This window comes from Caloenas nicobarica, chromosome 2 (assembly GCF_036013445.1).
Source record: "Caloenas nicobarica isolate bCalNic1 chromosome 2, bCalNic1.hap1, whole genome shotgun sequence".
Classification (NCBI taxonomy): Eukaryota; Metazoa; Chordata; class Aves; order Columbiformes; family Columbidae; genus Caloenas; species Caloenas nicobarica.
Window position 1 is genome coordinate 6,541,487 of NC_088246.1, and position 16,509 is coordinate 6,557,995.

A 16,509-nucleotide genomic window follows, 5' to 3' on the forward strand; every position below is an offset into this window, starting at 1 on the left:
GTTCTGTTCTTTCAATTCACTAGACTATTCTGGGGAAATTATTTACTTTCTCTGTGCTCCACAGAGAGAGCTGTTTGTAAAATATCTTTAATAATACTTGCCTATCTAATGTAGTTTCGGGAACATTCAGACCCCTGAAGAGTAAGTGTTACATGACTGAGTACCCATGCATTTAAATCCCTATTTATACTCTACCTATCTATAACAGCACCAAAGCTGGTTTTCTGTTCTTCGCTTCATAAATCCTCTTCACCCTGAAAGTAATTACTGTTTTCCTACAGTAGAGCATTAATTTAAAGGCCTGTGAAACTTGTTATATATATCTTGGGAATAGAAATCTGGCCCCAACATGACATTCCCCTTCAGCTGTATAGTTTTACCTAGATTGTTAGAGTTCACTCAGGACATGAGGGGTTCTTGTGCTTTGGAGAATGCTGATGGATTTGTGGCATCTAGACAGCTAAAAATACATAGGGTAGGGGAGCAGTCAGCCAACGCTCACAGCAGACGCAGGGTCAGCCCAAGCTCCGGCCAAAGGCAGATGTCTGACACCATCAGTATCTCCAGCTGAGCTAGAAATCCAGATTTTCTTCATAGTCAAAGAAGAGAGGAAAAGCACATGAAGAGCACATGTTATCCTGAAGTGGAAGCTAACAGAGATGCTCTGAAAAGCTCCATTTCCTAATTGTAGAAGGGTTTCATTTGATCCCTCTGTATTTTCTGCTTAGTGATACCTGTATTATGTTCTGGTTTTAGTTTAGTTCTCACTGCCCTCTTTAAACCTCATCACTCACAGCGTCAGGTGAGATACAAGCACTGACATTTGAGCTGAACTTCTGGGCCCATGACATTTGAACGGAACCAAAATTGGTAAACAATTTTCGACCAAACTTAGTTCAAACACCACTGAGGGCCACTGAAGTCGGTGGCAAAACTCCAGTAGGCTCCAGGAATCAGGACCAATATCCAAAGAGAGTCTGAACGATGCTCTTAGTTATATGATTTAGGTAGTTCTGTGGGGAGCAGGGAGTTGGACTCGATGATCCTTTTGAGTTCCTTCCAACTTGAGAAATTCTATGATTCTTAGCAGCATTTAGCAGAAGACCAGCATGAAGATGTGTAAAACCTATGTGGACTTAATTGGGAAGACTCCCATTTATTTTAGTAGGCTTTGGATCAAAGCCAGCCCTAGGCCAGATCCTGGTATCTGTTACTGCATTCCTGTGGACTTGGCTGAACTGACATCTGGGCATCATGATAAGCCGTAAAAAAAATGCAACACAGATAGGGAGGAGCTTTTGAAGGTCAGAAAACAGGTATTTTTCTCAGATAAACTTTTCCCCAATCAGTGCTAAGTTCAATTCTCTTGCAACATTTAGAGGCAGGACAGAATGACAAAAGTGTCACCCGCCTGCTCTCCTGTCCATCAGACAGGTGGCAAAAAGCACCTGTCTGTGAGTTAGGATGTGAGTTTATTTACAGATGTCTGAATTCAGGACAACATGGAGGGCTTCTGTGCATGGGTTCCCTCAGTTCTACAAGGAAGGAGGCTTTTGGCAGTGAGGTAGAAAGGCGCAGAGAAAAGGACGATGAGCCACAGCTTGAAACCTTGGCAATGCATCTGTTCCACTTCATCTTCTCTGCTTAGACAGAGGTTAGGGTATCACCCCTGGTTCTGCAGAACTGCACTGGGAGCATCTTCTTTCCTGTCACTGAAATTCAAGTCTGAACATTCAGTGCAGGGCAAGGTCTGGATATCTTTTAAATTCTGTCTGCCTTGTCTCTGAGTGTTTGGGGTTTAGGGAGCTGAAGAGACATGAAGGTTTGCACAGATCATGCGAATGGACAGTTGGCCAGAGGTGAACTCACTTCCTGCATGTAGAAACCAAGGTCTGGTGCCCAGAGGTTGTGGACTTAGACCTTGTTCTTCTTTTCTAGTTCTTCTAGACTTGAATGGCCACTCAGTGCTCCAGCCCAAGGATTCATGAGAACTTCTCCAAGGCTTGTTTAATGAGAGGATTGAGTGTCTGTGCTTTCTTTCCTAGCTGCATTTCAATTTTCTTTCCAAATGATATTACATCTCTTAGTTAGAAGATCCTTAAAACAGGGTTTAAAAGGTATTTAGACGAGGTTCTTAGGGATGTGGTTTAGTGCTAGAGTTAGGTTATGGTTGGACTTGATGATCCTGAGGGTCTCTTCCAACTGAAATGATTCTATGTGAAAAATCAAGCTTCTCAGTATAAAATTATAGCAATGGCTGCACTCTTCAGAACCAGCATCCATTCCTATTTTTCTTTTAAGACTTATTGTGCTAACATTTTTAGAATAGAAAAATAATTTGAATTCTGGAATAGAAAAGAAATAGAAAAGTGTTTTCATGAGCCCACAGGCAGCAGTGAGAGTTAAATCTAACTGTAATATGATCTTAATATATACAACGAAACCTCCTTCCCAAGTATGCAAGCAGTGGATAGCACAGAGTGCTGGATAATGGACTCTATTCCAGTATGATTTATCTTTCATATAAATCCAATTTGCAAGTAATTTAAAGTAAGAGCGATTATACAGATAAGTCCGGTGTTGTCTTTGCTAGTAGCTAGTGTGATTCTAGTGGTATTTCTGTATCTGGAAACAAAGATGGCATGAGGGTTCAAAATGAGAAAGCCTGATTAAGGGGCCATGAGATCTAGATGGACCAAGGGTTTTGATGTAAAGGAAGATCTGATTCTTTCAGTGGTGGGTGTTACAGTGGCATGACTGTCGCTTGTTTTACATTTATTGCAAAGTAACTTCTTACCTCCTCTTTGGGGCAGTAGCAGCACAGATTGGGTTTCAGAGAATAGTTTTGATTACAACACTAGAGATTAAGTGGTGCCACAGGTCTCCAGGGCTTTTCTCCTGCCTTGTGCTAAGAGACACAGCCATGGCTTGTGACCCTCTGTGGGGTTATAAATGGGTTCAGGGGAGATAACGAAACTGCCCCTGTTTAGGTCACTCCTTCCCAGACGAGCAAGTACTTTCCCAAACACGTGAGGAAGAGGCAGCTGCAACTCTGGGTGGGAAGTTCCCTAACAAAACCTTAAAAACAATAAGATGGCTAACAGGAAAATTCAGGATGGAAGTTCCAGTTCCTTCTTAGTCCCCAATATGGAGGAACTGGTCTGCTGCATTTTCATCCAAGAAATGACCCAAATAAATCTTAATTAACTATTGTGAATGAGCAGTAGTCGTCTTTGCTTCACATGCTGTTCACCTATTATTAATGTGTTTTTGCAAATCTCTGGGCAACAAAACCATATTCCTAAAGTGCTACTTCTCCCCAAATTATTTTTTTTCCACTGGCAAAAGAGCTTGGGAGAAAAGCACTGGGTAAACCTGGGGAAGAAGTACCAAACAGGTAAACCTTTGCCCAGGCTCCTCTATGAGATTATGAAAAAGAGAAGCAAAATTGCCCTTCCAGGCTATAAACTGGATTAGTAGATATGAAGAGGATGCTTTGTCCTCCCCAGAGGCCTTTGCACAAAATCCACTTAAACAGACTTTGTAAAATAACCAGGTGAGTTTTTTTTCCTTGACATATAAAAATGAATGCCTTAAAGAGGTAGAATATGCAAATGAAATTTAATAGAAATTTAACAGTGAAATTAAAGGGTCATAAAGGGTTTTTGTTCAGAAGATACAGTGGTGACTTTTCTTGTACTGTATACTGACTTGGAGGAAATAATTTTGTGTAATGCTGATAATACCAAACTCATTCCATAACTGACCCTCCTGGGAGCATTTTGCTCAGATGTGGCATGGTTCTCCATGGTGAGCAAAACAGACAGTGAAGAACTGGGGTTGGTATTTTAATCATAAGTAGTTTTTAGTAGGATCGCAATTATATTCTTTCAAAATCCATATTCCTGTGGCCAAAGGGCATGTTTTTTATGTACAAAACAAAATAAAATTTTAAGCATCTCTTGAAACCAACTTCTGCTTTACCACAGAGTAGAGCATCTTAGAATAAATAACGCAGTAGAAATGTTTGCACTGATATTTTCCCATGTTGTCCTATATGTAGTTTGCAGAAGCTATTATGTGAAAATTACTTGGCTATTTGAAGCTTTTTTTTTTTTTAAGAGTAGCAAAATAACTCTTAATGTTTCCTAAAATGTAAAGAATTTTTGTTATACTACATGATGGTAAAATCTTCTAAGTATTTATTGTTGAACAGCATGATAACAAAGTTCACCCAGTAGTTTTAAAGAATTGATGCCTATTAGATAAGTTTAATAGTTCAAGAGCCATTTGAAATAACATGAATTATGAAAAAAACCATGACAAATGGCATCAAAGAACAGCCTGAAAAGCGGATGCACCTCTCATTCGGCTGCGTTCGCTCCCGCTGTGTATGAATGTATTCTTCATTCAGACTAGTCTCATACTCTGTTGTATAATTCCAAATAACTGTGACTTAATTCTACAGGTATGTAGGAGAATTTGTGAATGTAGGCAGTGTTTCACCTCTTCGGACTTTCAGGGTATTGAGAGCTTTAAAAACTATTTCAGTAATTCCAGGTAAGAAGCTCTGATCCTTATGTTTTGGCTCTCAGCTACAAGTGATTCTTTCTCTGTCTCTCTTTGTCCCTTTGACTGTTGTTTTTTTTGCTGGTGTTTTGTCATTGTCTGTGTGTGACTTTCCCTTGTTACAGATACATAACTGAATTTGTGGACCTGGGCAATGTCTCAGCCTTACGAACGTTCAGAGTACTGCGGGCGCTGAAAACAATCTCAGTCATTTCAGGTGAAAATCAGGTTAAACACTCCGGCTGCAGTTGAAGCCTACATGCCATTTCCAGTAGTAAACACAGTAATTACAAATGACTTAACCATAGATGCTGATCAGGAAATGGAGGAATGTAGGGAATGTGACCTGTCAATAGAATACATTTTTCATATGTTTTTCCAATACTGTTTTTGTGGGCAGTAGAAGTTAGAGTGCCTCCAAAATTACAGACTTCACTAAGACTAGTGCCGCTGTAAGGACGGCAGTATACCGTGGCTCATGAATCACATACATAAAGTACTCATTCATGAACCATAAGAAAATGGCAATGAAACTCTTTAAAAATCTTCGGATATTGATTTTTAAAAATGGAAGGTTAATGACCTCAAAATGCATATTCGTGTTTAAAAGCACATCAATAGAAGAATCTAAATCTGTGCTATGAGCTGAGGTTTCAAGACTGCAGGCACAGATAGCCTAATTTGTCATGGTGTTTATCCATTTGCATGTGATAGAAACACTATTTAAATTTCAGACCCTGAAAAGATCAGAAAATGTTTCATCATTGATTTTGGTAGGTTCAGCATTTCAGCAGCTCATGTCTTCTCACATTTCCAAGGATATAATTCCCCACTCTCCCCACCCCCCGCCCCCCCCCAAAAAAAAAGAAAAAAGAAAAAAAAATCAGTGTTTTGCTACAGATCTGGTAGTGAAATAAGCTATTTTTTCATAGCTTTTTATCTAATCTATTACTATTTCTTAAAATAATAAATGACATTTGCTATTAAGTAATTTATGTGGAGATGAGTCCATTGAGGACTACCCATATGACAATAATTTCTTGCCAAGCATTATCTATGGACAGGTCTCATTCAGCCTCAGTGTTTAACATCTCCAACCTGCATGACAAGGTAGAGAAGATAGCAAAAACCATGCATGGTAGATCCTATCGGTGATAATCCTGAACAGATGTTGGCAATTACGTGTCAAAAATACTCTAAACATCGACAGAACTGCTCAGATTCTCGTGCACTGCTCTTTAGGGTTAGAGAAGATTTTCCATCTATCATATTATGTATATCTACACTGTAATATAGATATAAATAAATTCTATGGTGTAAACTTTTATGGATGGCACTCACATGGAGTATGAACTAGAAAAGGAATTCAGGAACTGATATGTTAAGAAAACAAGGGTCTAAGGCTTACTCCCTCATTCCAACATTAAAGTAATGAAAATCGGTGAAATTATTGAAAGAGCAAGGTACTTTTCATTGGAAGTGTGTGTCAAAATATAGCTTTTAAGGATTACTTTAAGACAATAATTTATTTTGTCTGGTATTCCTTGAGCTCAGTTTCTGTCTTAATTTTTGTCTTTAAGTTTAAAAAGAATGATCTATTATCAGAGAGGATTTGCTCAGTGTTCTCTAATTGTATTTCCGTTGAGAAAGGATTGATTTTTTTTTTTTTTTTTTTTTCTTGGGAAACAAAGTTGAGCACAGTTTTACAGATCATGTGGGATAGTCATGGCTAATCAGAAAGAAAACTGGAGTTTCCTCGTTTCCTTTGCTAGCAATTTGAAGACTAACTTGGAGGGTCGGCCATCTCCAGGGGACACCTTTTCACTTTCCATATTGTCTCAATCTTGAGCCTCTTCAGAGCAGAGCTTGTCAATTTTGCTGAGTTACATATATATAGCAATTTTCTGCTGCCCTATGTCACAGTTGGAGCAGAAGCTTGTTTTGCATCAATTGATAAGTTTTGGCTGTTTTTTTAGTAGAAAAGGAGTACTGAGATTCAGATTTTTTTTTTTAATACACCAAAGACCCTCAGTGATGTTAAAACCAGAGTTGTTCCATTTGTTGGTTAATAGATTTTTAAAAAGAGGAGTATTATTTATTACAGTAATACATAATAACTCACATTCTCTTTTTTATTTCTGACTGACTATTTGATTAGTTTTTTTGATAACTGCATCTTTAGGTACAAGTAACTAAATTATTTCCTGACATAACTACATGAAGATATACTAATATATTATCTGGCTTTAGATTTTATTGTCAAGATTACCTGTGCCCTGTTTAAATTACAGATGTGGAGAGCTACAAATTGCTAAGGAACAGCAAGCTGCCTGTAAAACAGAGTTATTTTTGTTTTTCATGTTAGCAGATAATTTGAGAGGAGCTGGTTCATTTTTCAATTGGACACATGTATTTTAAAAGAAATATTGGGCGTGATGCTGTGGTTTATTTGGAGATCAGTCTGAGTTTTTAATGATAACACAGGCTTATGCTGAAATGAGATATTTTTGCACGATAAAAATGAAAATATGATTAACACTGTCTTTCACGAGATTTTGGGTTCAAGTGCGAGAGAGAGTCAAAGGAGGCTGTTATTTCTGCTTCCTCTTTAACATCTAAGGTGAAGAATGCAGAGGTGGATTCTCCTTTGCAAATATCTACGCTTTTCCTCAATAAAATTGATCCCGCTTTTCTATCAGGTAGTTATGTTTGCACAAACGTACTTGGACTCAGCATGCTCAGTGAAATTGTTTACCGAAAGTAAGGGGCCAAGTCCTCCACAATATAAGGCTTCTGTCCAGCAAAGCACTTAGAGGCTGGTTTTCAAAGGCGTTCTGCTCCACTGGAAATCAATGAGTTTCACTATTGGCTCCAGAGGGAGTCGGTAAAGCTCACAATTAGTGCTTTTAAAAATCTCACCTACCTTCAATGCCTTGCTCTAAGTGCACATGCAGGCACAGGGATGTTTACGGGACTCAGAAAGATCTCCCAGATTCTCAGAGTCCGTTCCCCTGGCCTAAGGCTGTGTTTTGGACAGCTCAGTCCTGGCCTGATATTTATTACCTGACTTGTTCTAACAATCCTTCAAAGGTGGAAGCCTCATGGTCTTCCTGAGCAGTCCATTCCAGCACCTTGTTACTTTTGCCATGAGAAGATTTGCCCTGGGGAGGACGGCTTCAGATGCAGATTCGGTGACCCAAATTATTAGCGTTTACCAGCAAGCTGTGCGCTTCCCGCTCGCTGGAGGTCTGCGGCTCAGTTTGGTGGCCATCACGCCGGCATCTCCTGCTCCCCAGGGCCATGGATCACCTGCAGGTCCTATCTCTGAATCCAGACCCCTACCTAGCCTCACTCTCTCTTGGTGCATTATCAGCTCATTATTTTTTACCTGACAGCCAGGACAGCAGGCCTTACTCTCTGTGGCAGCCCTTAACATGCCAGAGGACCTTCACGGTTTCCCTCAATTTTCCCTTTTCTGCACTAAACACACCCATTTCTTTCTGTTTTCCAGTTGCCGATGATATTGAGAGAACACGAGCTGTGTACAGTAGCTGGATATCTGTTTATCCAGCCTCATTAAAAGAAAAAAGTTATTCATTTTTTCACATATCCCTTCTGTTCAGATTCTTAGAAACAGTTAACATTATAGGAGCATAAAACCTTTAACTCTCAGTGATTTTATTTATTACTTAGCGTCTTGCACATTGCCATGGCAACTGGGTTGTTCATTTTCAATCTAGATAGGAACATGGTCAGCAGCTGAATAACCCACTGAAGTCACTCGTCTCCCATTACCAGTGTATCCGAGTCACACTGTGCTCGATGGGAACCCTTCCCAGAACAATAAAGGGTCTCGAAACATATTTTACGTGCATGGAAAACACCTGCATTTTTTGATAACTACTAACTGAGGTAATGTAAAGCTCTGAGGTAGACCCTCCTATGCCTCCCCACCAAAAGCCTACAAAATGCAGGCCATCATCATAACCAGGATTTTGTAAAGTACCTGTATCCAGAGAAGCTCCGCTGCCCTTTGTGGAATAGGCATGTACATCACGAACATCTCACATAAAATGACAGGATACCTGCGAAAGGTGACCTCATAGAAAATTGGGCCAAGGCACTTTGGGGCCTGATCCAGCTCCCGTTTAAGTTAGTGTGAGTCTATAAGCTATAAATAGTGCTGTGAATATTATCCAGTACTTTACTGATAGCCAGAACAGAGCTCAGAGCACAAGAATTAAAGCCGTGTGGAGGAGACTGAACCCTGTTCACTGCTTCAAGCTCACAGAAGTTCTCCTGCAGAGAGATAAATGTCATTCTTCTGGTGGGTAAATCACTTAACTCAAGATGTAACTATCCCAGAGGTGAGAAATACATGACATATTTATGTTTTCCTTGGAAACTGGCCTGACAGTCACATTTCCATGCAATGATGGTCTACAGGAATGCTGACAACCGTTCAAGTTTGCTAGCACGCTATTAAACGTTTTGCTGCCTCACGTGTCATTAGCTAATGACAAAATATGTTTGTCAAAAGTGACATCTTCTCTCCCTACATGCACGTGACTTGTGCAGACATTTACAAGACGTGTATCCTCATGAGAAGGGGTAGGCTAGATGGGGACAATCATGGTGGAAGTCACAACTCTCTTTTCTTTTGTTCTGGTTTTATTTCTCATTCCTGCTCATTTCCAGCCTGTGCATGAAAGTGTCTGATGTTCTACAGGTGATTGCCAACATCTGGTATAGATGTCATACTGAATTACGCTAATACTTTCTCACATCTCATAGGAGGAATGGATGGTGGTGTGAGACCTTGCCATTGCTCACTGTTTGGTGTTGCTTGCATTTTTTATGGTTTCTTGTTTGCATTTGAAAACCGATTATTTGATTAACCTCTGAATGTATTATTTTCTACCTGTATTAACAGGAATGTTTGGGCCAAATCCTTCTTGCTTTCTGGAGATGTCAGGCTGTCTCTACAGTCCCCATTCCACTGACTTTGGATGCTGTGGTGGTGTTTATGTCACGCAAGCAGGATTTGGCCCAGAAGTGTGGAAAGAATTCAGTGATTCAGGAAAAAGCTGTATCGATTATTCCATAGGGATTAATCTATAGACTCATTGTCATTAACAGGTGTAGATGTTACTCAACTTTGGATCAGATCCTCATTTTTTTCTGCATGCTGCCTGGTTCAATGTTTGACTTGCAAGAATTAAGTAAATGCCTTTAATGTCCCATAAATAGTCTCTTCTATTAAGCTATGTTGCAGTGCTCTCATTGGCACTATTTCAAGGGAGGATTATTTATCTAGAAGATTTAACAGTGCTCTGAATTTGAATACATCTAGCATTGTTTTTACAAAACATAGGATTGATTCAGAGAAATGCAGAGCGCCTGCAAGAGGTTCTGGATGTCCTTATTTTCCCTCAGCCCTTCCATTTATGAGGCACAGAAAGTTTAAATGCATGGTGATTTAAACACTTCGCTTAGCAGTGAGTTGTGCCAAGAAACTTGATGGATGGTAGTTAATTTTCTGGGCAAATTTTGTTTTTAAAGGGTAAGAAAAAAACGGTTTGATTGATTGGTTTTCCTGGAAAGTTTTAAGAAAGGTCCAGGAGGCAGAGCACAAGTTATTTTTAAAAGCTCTTTAATTAACAGCAATTGTATTACTAAAATATTCTCTTCTTAAAATGTTCAGAAGCCTGTATGCTATTAAAACAAAACAACAACAGGAAAAAAAGTAAAGCAGAAAGCCCTTTCACCAAGAAATTATTTGATACCTGCAAGGAATGAACATTTAAAACTAATAGTATAGAATTACTATTCTATTTAAAACCCCAGTATGTAAACTGAGAAAAACATGTTTCATGAGATGACCTTGAAATTAACAATACTGGGGCTTGATTTTGGAAACAGATAAACTTTATTGGTGATGAGGATTTTGTGGGTCTTGTTTTCCTAATATTATCCCTGTTCACATTAGGACTCCCATTGTCCTTGCCCATGTGAGTAAGATTAATTAGTGTACTTAAATGATACAAATGCAGCCTCCAAGCTTGCATTTGTGTTACAAACAAATAAATGTGCTGCCGGGATTCCACAGAGGCTACTGAATTAAAAGAAGTTGTGGTTTGGCTTTTTTCCCTTTCTTAAGACTTGGTTTGCATTTGGCCTTCCCAGGTTTCACCGATTTCAGTGAAGAAACATCTGTGCTTTCAAAGGACAGCCAGTGATGAGAATGATCAAAACCATTTCAGAATATTAGATAGAATAAAAAAATATTCTAATGCATTTACAAATCATATTTGTTTTTCCCTACCTCACTACTTGTTTGAGACCTGACTCTCTTAATGTCTTATATTCTTAACACTGGATAAGGGTGAAAGCCCAGGAAATCCTTTAGAATTGGGCTACAACTAAAACTAATTTCACCCAAGACTAGACTATCAGCAGAGTTATACTTTTTATTTAGGCATGAAAATAGGTAGCCAAATCTATAGATGAACTCAAAAGTTCAAGGCTGGCTTTTTCCTAGGTACCTAGGTTTCCTAGGTAAAATCTCATTCTAGTGAGAGGTGCAGATAGCATGAAAATCCAGGTTTTGCTTAATGTTTGTGCTGCAATATTTTTTGCTTTATTTTTGAGTAGAGCAGGGAGCTGTCTAACCTCTCCCTCTTTACCATGACACAAACTAGCTTTAAAGAGGCAAATAAAGAATTTGGTGGAGAAAGGGGCTACCCACACCTGATGGGTCAGTCCCTTTTGGTTAAATGGCCATTTAATATCCATTAATATCAGTCACAGTTTAACCTAATGGCAATACCCTCTGCAGGAGTGGAATATTTTAGGCTGCTGGACCTGTTGGCCATTCTAGCAGCTCATCCTCTATTGAGAAACTATGATTTCCCCTTACTTGAACCGCAGAATTTTAAGCAAGACCAATAACTCATTTTGCCTTCCTATGAGTCCTCAAGTACATTTTGATATTATTTTAAATTATACAGCACTAGCTCAGCCTTTGTGACTGCCAAACTGTTGAGGTAGAATTCCAGAGAACTGAGAATTAATGTGTGTGATCATATTCAGTGAGCAAATCAACATGCTTGTGAGAATTGCCCAGGAGAATTCCTCCTGTTTCCTCTTTGCATTTTCTTTTTTCCATTTAACTCAATTTCTCTTACTGCTGCCATAGTGGTGACACTGATTATCAGAAGCACTGATTACTACTTATTGAGTATTAATGGAATATAAATAGTAAGAAACCCAGCAAGATTACTACCCTCATGCAGCTTATATTAACGTCCTACTACAGCACACAGGTTTAGAAGGGTGGGTTTTATCCTATTCATGTAATGTTCAATCAGTTCAAATAGTGCTGACCTGCAGGAACACTTCAAAAGCAAGCAATATCTTTTGAGAAAACAGTATACTTATTTATATCTGTATATTTATACAATAATAAACTGAAGCTAGTGTTACAGGGTGAAATAACACAGGAGAAGCTGATTTGTGTGACCCAAGCCTTTGGTGTTTGTAATAAAACGATTTATCTACATTGGCAGCATGTTATAAAATGATTAATTTTGCCCAGGTATTGTTGGAGACTCAGGTTGTTTTACTCAAATAGTTTCCACTAGATTTATTTGATTGCCCATATTATTTGGTTTATTTCTAATCCCAAATTCATGTTGTCTTAAGCAAATGAAGGTAGAGGAATTGTTCATATGAGGACAGTGAGCTGGATTTGGCACTAAAATATGTAAAATAATCAGGGAATAAATAACATTTCTGTACCTCTTCATCTGTTTATGTGAGGGATAAAGTTATCAGAGTCACCTGAGTGATTTAAAACTAATTCTCATTCTGAAAATTCAATAGGATTTAGGCTTTACAACCTTTACTTCAGCTCATGAAAATATAAAAGACATTCCATATTTTCTTTATCCATGAATATTTTCATATCTCACTGTTCCTCCATCCAGTTCTTTCCTTCCATTTTTAAATCAGTGTTTGTGTAAGAGTATTACCAAGACTTTTGTCCAGACAAAAGTAGGCCAAACTAAATGTTCATAGTGATGACTTGTCTCTTGTTTCTGCTGTCCAGTTACAAACACATAGTAGAAACCCTTTTGAATTTCACTTCCATGGAGATATTTCATCTTGAAAAGCAGCTGTCTACAGACATATTTAAGCCTCTCAGTCTATAAACTTTTGGCTTTTATCTCCCTAGGACTGAAGACCATTGTAGGGGCACTCATCCAGTCTGTTAAGAAACTTGCTGATGTGATGATCCTGACCGTTTTCTGCTTGAGTGTCTTTGCCCTCATAGGCCTTCAGCTCTTCATGGGCAACTTGCGACACAAGTGTGTCAGGGACTACACCAAGTTTAACTTCACCAATGGCACGTTGTACTTGGATGGTAGGACATGGAACACCTCAGAGGAATTTCTTAGTGATCCAGGTAAACTCTTTACCCCGTTGTCTGCTTTTTGGTTGTTTGGGTTGATGGGTTTTTTTTCTTTGTTTTTTTTTTTTGTTTATTGGTTTGGTTGGTGGGTTTGGGGGTTGTTTTGGGTTTTTTTTGTTACTGAAATCTGTATGTGAATCAGCAAATGCAGCATTGTGTGACTACTTGCTCTTCATGATGTTAATGTGGTTTCAAAAGACCTAGTTAGCATTTTCTGATCTCTGTGGTGCCTTCACAGTTCACGCTAAAAGTATTTCTAGTGTTTTCCTATGATACAGACTAAGGTCCTTGGCGCATCATTGATGATTTTAACAGTTTTAGGGTGTCTCCTGACATTTTTCTTAAAAATCTCTTTCCTGGAGTCAAGCAGTCACGTGAAAATTTCAACTCAGAGTGTGGGTCTTGTTTGCATGCCGTTTCTTTAAGATAATTTATAGCTCTTACATTTTCTAGAAAAACTTCAACATTGGAATTAAGGGTCTTAAAAAATCAAAAAGCGAAGCAGAGCAATTCAGTATTTATTAATCTGAAAAATCCCAAGGGCTTTTTTTTAAGGAAATCTTATGCTATTAGGGCTCTAACTCATTATCTGGGTTGGGCCATCCTGCAGTATCTGGTGCTCTGATGTTTATTATCAAAAGGCTTGTTTCTAGGCCAAAGCAATTTTTAATACTCTACAGTCTTCTGTACTTTGAATTACAATGAAATAGGTTCACTGAACTCATTTATTAACATTTAAAAAAAATAAAAAGAAGCATTTCATGTAAATAAATTTCAGAATGTAAACAAGTGGCCCAGCTGTTGCTCCTCCGAAACCGCTTGTGTCACCAGAGGACCCACACCAATTGCAATGGACATGGGTCACATCTGAAACTATTCAATGATGCTCTTGAGAGAATGAAGCAGCCAGAGTGACATGCATTGGTAGGAACTTGTGACCAGTGACTTCTGGTATTTGATTTGTTTTGAGTAGAAGAATGAACCACATAGTCAGCTCATTAACTGGAAATTTGCTTGGGAAGTGCTGGTTTGGTTGGTCACTAGTGTCACGGGGTACCTCTTCTCTGACTATGTGGACCCTACAGTCCTCATTCATATATCTCCAGCCATCTGTGCTATAAAAACCCTGAACCTGACTCTTTGGAGTTTCCTGGCTTGACCCAGGGCTCAGTCGGATGCCTGGCATAAGGTTGCCCCAACCTCTGCTGGCTTCTCAGCATGGTACATGTCTTCAGCCAGGCTACGTGGTCCAGAGATTGGGCCAAGGGCAGTCCCACCATTCCCCACTGGTGAATTCTGGCGTCCTTCTCAGTTCCTGGAAGGAAGTGGTGTTAGGAAGGTTGTATTCAAGGAGTAAAAAAACCTCAGCATTGGTGTCTTTAATGCATGATGTGGTTGATGCAGCATTAAGGAAGGGTGGCTCAGGAAGCTCTGGCTGAACAAGGGTCATCTTTAGGACTAACCCCGACCATCAGATTATGTGTCACCTCAATATCGCCCTCTTAGCTGAAATGTGGAAATATCTCCGTGCCAGAGCAATAAAAAACACACTGGACCTACGCTGGCTGGTGATGAGCCTGCTGGCGTGTTTTCCCACCCATGCGCTCCGTGCTTCCAGCTTGGAGATGAGTACTTGAGGAGCTACCAAAGATGTCTCTGCACCCGTGGTGGATTAAGGCTCTTCACAGCTCCTCCACCTGCAGATAACTGACAGCTCTGTGAGGTGATGCTCTCCCTCTTTCATAGAGGCATTGAGAGATAAAATAGTGACGCTGGAAGTATAAAGCCCTGCAATAAAGGTGAAGAGATGAAGTGGAGCTGTGAAGATAGTCTGGCTCTCTAGGAATGGAATAGGGTAAATGTATCACTGGATGGTCTCTCAAAAAAAAATATATAGTTAATGTCAGGGCCAGCTGCAGCATTGCTTTAAATGGTAGGAATTGTACAGCTGCTCCAGCATGCCATGACCAAATTTATTTGTGTGGTCCTGATATGGGGAGAAGAGGAGACGCTCCCATAAATTCATTTAGTAAATCTAGAAATGGTTAATATGGTTGTGAAAATATAGTTGTTGTTATTACTAAAGCAGATTTACCTGTTACAAAGATAATCAACTTGGTGAGGTAATGGATTAAAGTGAATTAAAGTATGAGTGTGTGACATTAATAGTAGGTAATATGTTTTCGCAATATCTCAAAATAAAGACACAGTTCATTATGGCAAACAGATGTTAACTATGGAGGATGGACAAAAATGATTTAAATAGTTGAAGTGTTGAGTCAGTGCAGGTGGCCACTGAAGAGCTAGAAGAAAAGTAGATTTATAGGAAAAATATACTGACTTCTGAATAAGAATTATGAAGTGTTCCTCGAAATGCAGGAGGAGGTTGCTTAATTATTAGGTTGGGGAGAACAATGTTAAGTAGGATTTTCATTTAATGTTGACTATTGCACCAAAGTAATTCAGAAATGGAAGGACTAGCTCATTTTGTAACTAGATGGGATAGTGCTTTATATTTCATTTTGCATAAGTACTATGGTGAAATGAAGTGACTGTTTAACAAAGTAGTACTGACCACAATTTAATAAGAGTCTGAATTTCAAGTGCTGCAGGGAATTAAGCAATACATACAGTTAGATTAAAGTGTAGGCAGACCAAATTAGATAAAAAGAGGAATGTATTAAGAAACAGAGTAGTGTCAGTGTTTATTCTGAAGAAGAACTAGAGGAGAAAATTGGCCAACCTGTTGAGAAAGTAGAGTTCACTCGACAGGAGCACGGACAATTACAAAAGCTCTTTGGAGACTTCAAAACCAATGTGGCTGAATCAGTTTGGAGCAGAGATACTAATCTAAAAAACAGAAAACAGAAACCTGAAATATTGTCAGAGATTTGTAATATATATATATATATATTTTTTTTAAAGGATGTAAAGAAATAAGGGAGTAAAAAACTCAAAAACAAAATTGGAAAAATTGTTAATTCTATTCATCAGGACACCAAAAAGGGGTGATATGCCAGTTCTGCTCTCTTGGAGAACAAAATTTTGCTTTGGATTATCTGAGAGAGTTTTTAATGTTTTAAAGGACAGCAGGGAGCCTCTGAAATGGCATCAGCCTCCTCTTGTGCCATTGAACCTCTTTTGCTTGAATGGGAAAACAAGAAAGAGTAGAACCCCTTAAAAGGGTAATACAGTGAAGAATTGCCTGGTGCTGCAGAGGAAATAGCTGAGAGACATAGTCATGATGTGAACTCAGTTTTCAATCTTTCTGTGAGCCCCTTTTAGCTTGAGATAGCTGTGTGCCACAGCCACTCGGTACAGGAGACATTTTGGTCTTGTAGAAGACCTAGGATAGCTTCAACTCTGCTTTTTTCTTTTTTTAATTTTATCTTCTTTTAGCCCCAGACAGGAAAATTTTCTCATCTATCTTCTTAATCCTCTTGTTTTGATTTTATGAATGGGGGGAA

At 38.9% G+C, this 16,509-nt stretch overlaps 1 protein-coding gene across 4 annotated transcripts in view; it reads left to right on the forward strand.

The window, feature by feature from the left end:
* Window positions 1–16,509, forward strand: part of LOC135984850 (sodium channel protein type 5 subunit alpha-like) — a 226,460-nt gene that overhangs the window by 54,240 nt on the left and 155,711 nt on the right. For all 4 annotated transcript variants that reach the window (XM_065627523.1, XM_065627522.1, XM_065627521.1 and 1 more), the window contains exons 6-7: window positions 4,695–4,786; window positions 12,806–13,036. In XM_065627523.1, the coding sequence (XP_065483595.1) occupies window positions 4,695–4,786; window positions 12,806–13,036 (323 nt within the window). The remainder of the gene's footprint in view (window positions 1–4,694; window positions 4,787–12,805; window positions 13,037–16,509) is intronic.